Source organism: Sinocyclocheilus anshuiensis, unplaced genomic scaffold (assembly GCF_001515605.1).
Source record: "Sinocyclocheilus anshuiensis isolate Anshui unplaced genomic scaffold, SAMN03320099.WGS_v1.1 scaffold728, whole genome shotgun sequence".
NCBI classification, from domain to species: Eukaryota; Metazoa; Chordata; class Actinopteri; order Cypriniformes; family Cyprinidae; genus Sinocyclocheilus; species Sinocyclocheilus anshuiensis.
In genome coordinates, this window is record NW_015555767.1 from 1,243,741 (window position 1) to 1,254,077 (window position 10,337).

Consider the following 10,337-nt stretch of genomic DNA (forward strand, 5'->3'; position numbering starts at 1 on the left):
TGTGTGTTGACATGTTTCTTAAGATGGGCCGACTGAGTAAAGCGTTTCCCACATTCCTTGCACTCAAACGGTCTTTCCCCTGTGTGGATGAGCTTGTGTCTTTTAAAATTGCCTAGATCCACAAATCCCTTTTCACAGTGGGGGCAGATGTAGCGTTTCTCTCCTCTATGCCCCTGCATATGCATATTCAGAGCAACTCTATGTTTAAACTTCTTCCCACATAGAGTGCATGAGAATGGCTTCTCTCCAGTGTGCATTCGCATATGGGTAGCCCGGAGCCCGGTCTCCAAAAACCTCTTTCCACAAACTTTACAAGGAAACGGCCTTTCTCCAGAGTGAATGAGCTATGAGCTGGTAAGGGTAAAGTGGTATACAAAACTCTTCCCACACTCCTCACACTGATACCGTTTCTCCTCTGCATGGACCTTCATGTGCCGGTTAAGACCTCGTACACTAGGAAACGCCTTTCCACACTGGGAACAGGTATAAGGTCTTTCGCCAGTATGAAGTCTCATGTGGTTCTCCAAGGCTGATGCATTGCTGAGGACCCTTCCACACTGGGGACACTCTGTATTTCTCTGCAGTGTTTTGCCCGAAGGTTTTGGTAATAGTTGATTTCCGTTATTTGAGCCAGAATGTGGTGTTTCACTAATCAAGTCATTCTGTACCTGATCCACCCTCATATCCTTGACCATAAATGTGCCGTCCTCATCTGCGGGATCTATTTGTCTGGATTTGGAGCAAATCTTTCTCTGTTTTCTCAGTCTTGACTGGAGTGTGGGGGTGTCATCATCTTCCGAGAGGTCTTTATCATTTCTCTCTGTGCAACATGGGGAAAATGGTACGTCCGCTTTGAAGTTGTCAACCCGAGACGCAGAGGTATCTAAAGATGGAATGGGTACTCGCCCTAAAACAACATTAGCTGAAGAGGCAGCTTGTTGCTCCTTCAGTGTTAGCAGAGGAGCAAACTGCCCAGATGGCTGAAAATGGTGCATGGGTGCCTGCTCCGAGGCATCTTGTGGCGTTATCACGATGGGTGAGTGCAAATGCAAAGTGTCAAGAGATTCAAGCAAACTTGGCGTATTATCGGAAATGCAAGTAACAAACAGAATCTCTTCATCTCTTGCTGAACGGGTGCTGAACTGAGTTTAAGCAGTAAACATAAGCTAAGTCTCTGCTTTTATGAGTTTTCTCAGGTTGAAGTTAAAATACTCGTAGAAAATGAGTATTAAAATCTTGGGACTTCATGCAACCTCCGTTATGCTGCCACGTGGGACACTTTTTATGATGGATGGATGCACTTTATTGCACTTCTTTTGGACTATTGAAAAATAACACCCATTCACTGCCATTATAAAGCTAGGAAGAGCCAGGATATTTTTTAATATAACTCAGATTATATTTGTCTGAAAGAAGAAAGTCATATACACCTAGGACGGCTTGGGGGTGAGTAAATCAAGTGGTAATTTTCATTTTTGGGTGAACTATCCCTTTAATTTACAATCAGGCCTAATACGGTTATATTTTTTGTAACAGAATATTTGTCCGTAGATCAAGTAGATCAGTAGATCAACTGAATGCTTAATACGGAACAATTCAAATTATTTTTTTCCTACTTTTTTTTCATATAACATGTTGTGTGTTGACATGTTTCTTAAGATGGGCCGACTGAGTAAAGCGTTTCCCACATTTCTTGCACTCAAACGGTCTTTCCCCTGTGTGGATGAGCTTGTGTCTTTTAAAATTGCCTAGATCCACAAATCCCTTTTCACAGTGGGGGCAGATGTAGCGTTTCTCTCCTCTATGCCCCTGCATATGCATATTCAGAGCAACTCTATGTTTAAACTTCTTCCCACATAGAGTGCATGAGAATGGCTTCTCTCCAGTGTGCATTCGCATATGGGTAGCCCGGTCTGCCTTGGCCAAAAACCTCTTTCCACAAACTTTACAAGGAAACGGCCTTTCTCCAGAGTGAATGAGCTGATGTTTGGTAAGGGTAAAGTGGTATACAAAACTCTTCCCACACTCCTCACACTGATACCGTTTCTCCTCTGCATGGACCTTCATGTGCCGGTTAAGACCTCGTACACTAGGAAACGCCTTTCCACACTGGGAACAGGTATAAGGTCTTTCGCCAGTATGAAGTCTCATGTGGTTCTCCAAGGCAGATGCATTGCTGAGGACCCTTCCACACTGGGGACACTCCGTATTTCTCTGCAGTGTTTTGCCTAAAGGTTTTGGTAATAGTTGATTTCCGTTATTTGAGCCAGAATGTGGTGTTTCACTAATCAAGTCATTCTGTACCTGATCCACCCTCATATCCTTGACCATAAATGTGCCGTCCTCATCTGCGGGATCTATTTGTCTGGATTTGGAGCAAATCTTTCTCTGTTTTCTCAGTCTTGACTGGAGTGTGGGGGTGTCATCATCTTCCGAGAGGTCTTTATCATTTCTCTCTGTGCAACATGGGGAAAATGGTACGTCCGCTTTGAAGTTGTCAACCCGAGACGCAGAGGTATCTAAAGATGGAATGGGTACTCGCCCTAAAACAACATTAGCTGAAGAGGCAGCTTGTTGCTCCTTCAGTGTTAGCAGAGGAGCAAACTGCCCAGATGGCTGAAAATGGTGCATGGGTGCCTGCTCCGAGGCATCTTGTGGCGTTATCACGATGGGTGAGTGCAAATGCAAAGTGTCAAGAGATTCAAGCAAACTTGGCGTATTATCGGGTGGAGGAAAAAACTGGTCTGGAGAAGAGGAAAACTGATCGGATTGTGCCGGATATTGAGATTGCGTGAGTGGAGGTTGAGGTGCGTTTAAGGAGACAGAACCCTGAACTGCGTTAACTGGAATGTGTGGAGAAGTAAATGGAACATGCGTTGGCAGATAAGAAGGTGGCGTCGCCTGAACTGGATTGTGTGGCAGAACCAAAGGAAACTGAAATGATGGACTTGAAGTCACGGAATGTGCTGGCATTATCTGTGGCAATGCAAAAACTTGGGATTGAGGGGGAACAAGACCAGTTGAGAGAATCTGATCCTGGACGGCTGAAAGTGTATTTGGAGCTGCTGCGACAGGAACATGTCCTGATGGCACGACAGTGTGTACTTGTGGTGTCACCTCTTGGGCTGGTGTTTTGATAGATTGTGGTGGAAAGAATGGTGGTTGTGTAAGTTGAGATGAACACTGGGATAATGGCTCAGTGGCCTGGTTTAGCGAGGCAATGGGTGAAAGATTTTTCTTAGTATGTGAAACCAATGCCTGAGCTCGCTGTTTTGGGGAATGAGCCTCCGTTACTAAGACTTGGCTTGGAGGAAAAGGATTTAGGTAGGTGTTTTGACAGATATTTGACCCCTCTTTCTGAGCGACTACTGTCTGGTTTGATGTTTGAGGGTTTGGGTTTGGTCGACGGTGAGCTAATGAAGCTGTTGGCTTGGTTTGAGGTATTGATGGAGTGCCAGACAGCTCAATCATTGGCACAGACATGTTAACAGTGGAAGCAGGAGTCTGGGTCGAATTGGGAAGTACTGAAGAAGTGGATGTCTGTGCTGGTGCACTGGCATTCTGTCTTTTGTTTTGGGAAGACAAGCCTTCAGTGTTTTCCAATGTTCTTTCAGATGTACCTTGGATGGGTTGTATAGTCTGATTGGGTATTTGACCACAGGAACCCACTCTGCGACTACAAGAGGAAGTAGTCACTGGTCGTGGTGACTTTCCTCCTTGGCTGCTATGGTGCCTAGTTATTGTTTGCAATGCTGGTGGGAACACAACTGTGAATAGAGAGGTGAAGATGCAAGAAAAGAACATAAGGAGGACAAAATGTAAATAGAAAAAAGTTGCAAAGTTGCAAATTGAGTCCTCAACAGATAGACTAGTTGAGTATCTGAGTGGTGTACATTACAGGATGGAGTAATTTCATCTGCACTAGTTTTTTCATTGTTGGTCTACATTGGTCCTAACTGTGAAATACAGCTCATATAGATTTCTTGTCAATTTTAAAAATTGTGTAAATATTTTTGCATATTTCTGTTATTATTTGAAAAGGATTGGCTCTTATATGATAATTATATGTAAATAGAAGATTTTAGAATTAATTCAAGTGTAAAAATTTAAACTTTTAAAAATGGGTATGTAATGTTATATTTTGTTGTATTTTATTCAATTCTATCAGTTTCTGCTAAATGAGTAAATGTATATTACACCAAGCAGTTGAGTCTGTGTTGTGTGTTGTGCATTTGTGAAAGAACTACATATAATATATGACGTATATGAGATTTTTTTCTCTTTGTTCAGTTGAATTTGTGAATGACTCTTGTACCCCTTTCCATGGTGTCCTTATTTGGCTCTCTGCGCACCAGTATTGGTTCAGCACCCTCTTGCTTTAGTAGAAAGTATCCTGGTGCATATTTGTTGCATTCAGTCTCTTGAGGCTGAAGACAGAACATAAAATCATAATGTATAAAGGGGCTAGCAATAAAATATTATCCACTCCAGAATGATCAAATATGAGCATAAGATTTAAATTCAATCCTAATTGAACTAATTGTTTACTTAAAAACCCTTACTGAGAGGGAACACTGTATGACCTCAGTCTGTGAACTTTGCTGTATCTCACAGCATAATCGATATGCAAAACAGAAAAGGGGGAGGAAGGGAGGAGGTGAAGAATAAACACTTTTTACTCTTCTGTCATATGACCTGTCATTTCTTACCTCTTGTTTGACGAGAAGCAATGCAAGTTGTCTGTTCCCATCCTCACTGGCACAAAGATCTGTGAGTTTCTCACTCGTAATGTCTCCCACATTAAGACGTTGTCCTATAAACTGAAGGGGGCTGCATCCCCGGTCAACCAAAGTGGGCTTTTCTGTCAAATGGAAAAAAAAAAAAAAAAGCACTGTAAATAACCGTTGAAAAAAAGCGCCTAACCAGCCAACAAGCAAAAAAGTGCCCAAAACATATTCTAAAACCAACCTAAACATCTTATCGTGTTAAGGATGTTTTAGGAGGGCATACATTACAAATGACAAATTATGAGAGAAAACTGATTAATTAAATAAATAAAAAATGTATATACATATATTAAATGTGCATAAAACATTCCACAGACAGAAAAAAGGCCATAAAAGTGACTTTTATATATTAACCATCAGACTTAATCTAAGCCGTTAAAAGTCGTTATATTTTCCAGGAAGTGTTTAATGCACGCCATAACTCAGGAACACACTGTTACAAGAAAGACCTACCACACTGCACGCCAATATCACGATGTTTAGAGACATTTCCAGTCCTCTGACTCCCAGCTTCAGAGAATCTCTTTGTGTTCTGGCTGGAAGAATCACCTGTCTTCGTGTTGACATTATCTTGCCTCAGCTGCACCAATTCCGCTTTCAAGCGCTGCAAAGTGCCATCATAAAGTTTTGTCGCTTCCCTCACAGCAGTCTGTAAAATTGTTTCCATTATGTTTGTGAACTGGGCCTGAAACCCGTCATAATCGTCCGCGCTCGCATCGGACATGGTCCGATTCAAATGAAGTTAACTTTATGGAGCAGACGTTGTGGTCCCTTTGACAGTCAATGAGAATCACAATGATGACGCGTCCAGGGGAGGGCGGTATACTTCCGCACTGAATGTGAAAACGTTTTATTTATAGACTGCTGTAAAGATAGTTTGCGGTCTGCTTTTTATGACACTGAAACACACTTAAGTTCTAAACCGTGTATGCATGCAAGTGTCTTCATAAGGGAGTGAAACAAAACTTAATGATAACTTTCTTATTATTTGTATGTTTCCAAAGTCCAGCGTCTAGCCTATATCTTAAGTGTTTTTATGAATGAAGAATGTAGAAACAAAAATACATTTTATAATAGCCTATATGAATGGATTGCTCAGTCCTGCATCTTGACAAAAATTCAGCTGATTTGCAAAAATGGCCTAATAATAGGCCTATCTAATTGGATGATACTATATAAGTTCAGAAATAGCTGTTAATAAAAACTGTCCATCACGTGCACCCCCCCCCCACAATTTAAGAATGACAATGAACAAAATAATGTCTTCAAGAATCAGTCATTCATACATGTGAAAATTGGACAAGAATTCCACAAACAGATGGCTCAAATAACCTGGATCAGAGGAAGGTGGGAATCATGTCTTTGTGGCATGGTTAAGGGGTAATACATAACTTCTTCACCTTACAAGTAGACTATGTTGTGTGAAAATGCGACATTTTCAGGAACTGTTTTTAGAATCAGCACATTCCTTTTAGCTATCCTATCAATAACTGTGAAGTCAACTACTTGAAATGTTTCACAAATGGATTTTGGAAGATTTTACACCATATAGCTCCATGTATGTTGTATAGTTTCATAAATAACAAAGTTGATTATGTTACTGTAGTTATTTATAGCACACTAGAAAGGGAAATAAACTGCATCCTTTCCAATAGCAGGCATCTAGAGCAGTACGGTTCAAGATTTTTGACTCCAAGGCTCCCCTTAGTCCAAGACAACATTCGAAAGGCCCTCCTATCTCATGGTACATCTGTTGTAATAAAAATAAGTAAACTCAAAAATATAATGTCAGTTTAGTGTTGTAAATCTTCGTTTGAAGTGTTTATTAAATAGTATTTTGTTAATATACACTGTGCTAACATAACTATTTAAATGACTTATTTGGAGACCCGTTGAAGTTTGCAGAGGTGCCCTGCATTATTAATAATAGAAAATTGACCTTTTTTTGCCTGCTAATTCGCACCTTGACTCAGTCACCATTCACTTTCATTGTATAGACAAAATATGTAGTGAAGGTGAATGGTGACTGGGGCTGTCATTCTGGCCAAAGTCTACTTGTCCATCGCACAGAAGAAATTCACATAGGTTTGCAACAAAATGAAGGTGAGGAAATGATTCTGAGTAGAAGAAAACAGTAAATTCGTAAACACTATTTTCCTTTTCGGGTGAACTGTACCTTTAAATTTGTCTCTAGCTTCCATCCGTATGTTTGTTACAGGAAGTGCTTCCAGTCAGTCCCAGTTTGGATCGGCTCTGATTCTCCACGTATCGTTTATGTTACAATGTTTAAATGTGACTCTAATAAGAGAACAATAACCGGTAGTTAGCGTTAACTAACAATAACAGTCCTCGCTAGCAAGTGTATGGACTAGTGCAGATTTGACAAAACTAAAAAATGGTTCAACAGCACACACCAACGATATGATGTGACAATTTGGTTTGAAACGTCTAGCAAGGAGGAGCTGGAGGATAAATTGTTGGTGTTGTGCTTGTTTATATAATAAAGAAAGTAGCTAGACTACTCTAGGTTGGTTTAAGGCTTTTTCAACTGTATTCTTCTCATCATAATGTCTGAAGTCATTCACCAGTTTCAGTCACAGCTGTCCGGGGTCATGGAGACCGTTTTTAAAGCTGCCATATTTGAGATCACCCGTCTCGTGGAGGAGAGTTTCGTGAAGGAAGTGTCCCGTAGTCGAGAGCAGGTAGAGACTCTGAAGAAGAGGCTCCAGTGGAGCGAGACCAGACGGAAAAATCAAGAGACGAGTGTGAGGAGTCTGAGGTGTGCAGTGTGTGACAAAGCCCGTGTGTGTAACGAGGAAAAAGAAGAAATGCCACCACAATCAGGTTTGTTCACAATTCAACTGAGGCTCAATGTTGTCTTGATTGTCACTATATGTAATGTTCTACAATAAGGAAATGTAATGGTTTTATAATCAATAGGACCATCATATTTTATAATGAGTAAACCTTTAACATTAATACTTCTCACGCAATACGAAAAAATAAACATAAATCATTGTAGCAACACCAAGATCGTGAGATTCCCGGTGAACTGAACTATGGGTCGACCAATGTGTGTTTTTCAGGGCTGATACTGATTATTACAGATCAAGTAGACCAATAACTGATATTTTGAACTGATATATATGTCTGGTGGTGTAAAAGTGAAAATTATAATTATAATATTATAACTATATATATTATATATAGTTACAAACATCATAATTATAGTAGACAGTATACATTTTGCAAGCACATACTTTGCAGGCATGTTCATGACCCTAAATGAGAAAAAGAAAACATAGGTTAACCAGTATTTCTGTCAACTGAAAAATCCAAACTTGCCACATAACATAGAAAAAGGAATTGTTTAAAGACCCTCACATCATTCCAGATATATGACTTTTTTCTTCCGTCCCTTTAAAGACCATTAAAGGACTGTGTAATCAATGCCCTCACAGTTGCATTCACCCTTGACCACATGTAGAAAATGATCGCAGCCTCAAACAGGAGAAAGTTCCAGATGGGAACTGGGGAAGCTGTGAGTTGGAGTCTGACACCCTTTTGGGAAAAGAGAGGTTAGAAGACCAAACCAGCTCCAGTAACACAACAGAGGTGAGTCGCCTCGTACTGCAGTGTTTCACAAAAGCTGTGTCTGAAACCTGAAAAATAATGCTGTGAAGATAGTAAGGCATTATTGTCTAAATGCATGTTATTGATCTTAATGTGAACAGTTCATCTGGGCATACAGTATGTTTCATTTTTTTTAACTCAATCTTCAGTGAAAAAAATACTTCTTTCTGATGATGCATGCATGACTTCTCCAATTATTTAGTCTGCTTAAACTCCACCCCTGGATGCTCCATCCAATCAGCAACCGATAAATAGAACCAAGTCCCTATCCTACATTTTTTCTTTGTTGATAATCTGTTTCATCACAATGCAGAAGAAGAGATCTGTCGCTATGTCTGTTTCATCGTGACTTTAACATTCTGTGCACATTCTGTCTTTGTGTTCTCTGTAGCCTGCAAGCATAGAGAACAGGAAACTGGACTGCGTATTGAAAGAGGAGTCCCTTTATGTCACTGCCGGTAATAAAGAGCTTCAGGATGGGTGGACGTTGGATACTGAAGGTGTGATTTAAACATCTGATTACTGCTTTAACCCTCTCACATTAGACTGTGTTTGAACATTAGACATTTTTTTTCCATGTTTGGTTTTCCAGGAGCTGAGACATCAGATTTCTCAGCTCACAGTTACAGTGAGCAGGAGCTGCATCAGATTCAGGAAGAGTGGAGCTCTGGACTTGATCAGACTGCTGACAATGAGACTTACGGAGATATCACAGACGTCCAGGGCCTGGCGTATCCAGCACGCTATGACGCAGAAGAGCTAGCGAGATACAGTGTGCATGAACTGGAGGTGGGAGACCTGGACGGTCTCGGAGAAAGAACTTTTGACATGTTGGGTAATTCAGTATCGGTTGCGGTTGGGCCTGATCAAAATGACCTGGACCAGGAAGTTGGGAGACATCACAGCTCTTCCATTAAGAGTAAGAGAGGAAACAGAGGATCTTTACCTGTGCAAGTCAGCCCCCAGACAGAAGATGTGGATAGAGACATGCACTGTTTACTTATTAATGCAGATGGCCACTTGCAAGACATAAATTCCTTCACTGAAGTTCGCAGTGGGGTTGCAGGAGGTGCTGGTCATAGAGGACACTCACTGTATGTTGGGGACACAACAAGTGGCGCAGTTTATAAGGGACATGCATTGAATCACTCTCTGAAACCTAATGTTGGACAAGCGTTAGTCGACAGCAGGGCTTCTGTGAACGCCTTCCCGCTCTCCCACCGAGTCGGTTCAAGTGCCGCATACACTTGTAACCAGTGTGGTAAGAAGTTCACTCAGGCCTGCAACCTAAAAGTGCACCAGCGTGTCCACCAGCGGGAGGGTCTCCACTTGTGCAGCCACTGTGGGAAAGGTTATTCGTCCTTCAGTGACTTGCGAAGACACAGATGCAGTCAGACCGGAGACAAGCCCTACACCTGCACACTATGTGGGAACAAATTCAGCCGATTGTGGAATCTCAAGCTGCATCAGCGTATTCACACACAGGAGAAACCACACAAGTGCACTATGTGTAGTAAGAGCTTTACTCGGGCCGACATCTTGAAAGTCCATCAACGTACCCATACAGGAGAAAGACCATATTGCTGTGGTATCTGTGGACTGAGCTTTAAACGACTGGATCATCTCAGGTCACATCAGCGCAAACATAGTGCTGACCAGAACAATCCATGACAAAAAAAAATGCATCATACAACCTTACAGAGTTGTTTGGATTAATAAATTGTTGAGGGTCATAAAACCAGACTGGACATTATGATCAGACAGATGTTTGCCATAAGTCATAACATTGTTGCAGTGGCACCTCCCATTATACAGTGGTGTGAAAAAGTGTTGGCCCCCTTCCCCATTTCTTATTTTTTTGCATGTTTGTCACACTTTAATGTTTCAGATCATCAAACAAATTTAAATATTAGTAAA

The 10,337-nt window shown here is 41.1% G+C and overlaps 3 protein-coding genes across 4 annotated transcripts; 1 reads left to right on the plus strand and 2 right to left on the minus strand.

Annotated features, from left to right (window-relative positions):
- Positions 1 to 344: 344 nt before the first annotated feature.
- Positions 345 to 1,086, minus strand: LOC107674191 (zinc finger protein 2-like). The gene has a single exon (XM_016468090.1). It carries the CDS (start codon positions 993 to 995, stop codon positions 345 to 347), a length of 651 nt encoding a protein of 216 aa, XP_016323576.1. The 5' UTR covers positions 996 to 1,086.
- A 410-nt stretch (positions 1,087 to 1,496) lies between these two features.
- LOC107674210 (uncharacterized) lies at positions 1,497 to 5,593 on the minus strand. Its single transcript, XM_016468112.1, has 4 exons — positions 5,241 to 5,593; positions 4,710 to 4,861; positions 4,316 to 4,427; positions 1,497 to 3,767 (listed from the first exon to the last, which is right to left on the minus strand). The coding sequence occupies exons 1-4, from the start codon at positions 5,509 to 5,511 to the stop codon at positions 1,624 to 1,626; spliced, it is 2,679 nt and encodes an 892-aa protein (XP_016323598.1). The 5' UTR covers positions 5,512 to 5,593; the 3' UTR covers positions 1,497 to 1,623.
- A 1,417-nt stretch (positions 5,594 to 7,010) lies between these two features.
- LOC107674212 (zinc finger and SCAN domain-containing protein 5A) lies at positions 7,011 to 10,226 on the plus strand. 2 transcript variants are annotated; one of them, XM_016468116.1, is made up of 5 exons: positions 7,011 to 7,263; positions 7,382 to 7,631; positions 8,275 to 8,402; positions 8,812 to 8,920; positions 9,013 to 10,226. In XM_016468116.1, exons 2-5 carry the CDS (start codon positions 7,400 to 7,402, stop codon positions 10,089 to 10,091), a joined length of 1,548 nt encoding a protein of 515 aa, XP_016323602.1. In that variant the 5' UTR covers positions 7,011 to 7,263; positions 7,382 to 7,399; the 3' UTR covers positions 10,092 to 10,226. The 2 variants fall into 2 exon arrangements, with proteins under 2 accessions (XP_016323602.1, XP_016323600.1); XM_016468114.1 differs by having other exon boundaries at positions 7,011 to 7,631.
- Positions 10,227 to 10,337: the final 111 nt, after the last annotated feature.

Coding starts and splice junctions, on each gene's coding strand:
- LOC107674191 (XM_016468090.1), bottom strand. CDS start 995: ATGCACCATTTTCAGCCATCTGGGCAGTTTGCTCCTCTGCTAACACTG.
- LOC107674210 (XM_016468112.1), bottom strand. CDS start 5,511: ATGTCCGATGCGAGCGCGGACGATTATGACGGGTTTCAGGCCCAGTTC. Junction 4,862..5,240: donor TGATATTGGCGTGCAGTGTG/GTAGGTCTTTCT, acceptor TCCATTTGACAG/AAAAGCCCACTTTGGTTGAC. Junction 3,768..4,315: donor TAAGGACACCATGGAAAGGG/GTACAAGAGTCA, acceptor CTCTATTCACAG/TTGTGTTCCCACCAGCATTG.
- LOC107674212 (XM_016468114.1), top strand. CDS start 7,355: ATGTCTGAAGTCATTCACCAGTTTCAGTCACAGCTGTCCGGGGTCATG. Junction 7,632..8,274: donor AGAAATGCCACCACAATCAG/GTTTGTTCACAA, acceptor GACCACATGTAG/AAAATGATCGCAGCCTCAAA. Junction 8,403..8,811: donor GCTCCAGTAACACAACAGAG/GTGAGTCGCCTC, acceptor TGTTCTCTGTAG/CCTGCAAGCATAGAGAACAG.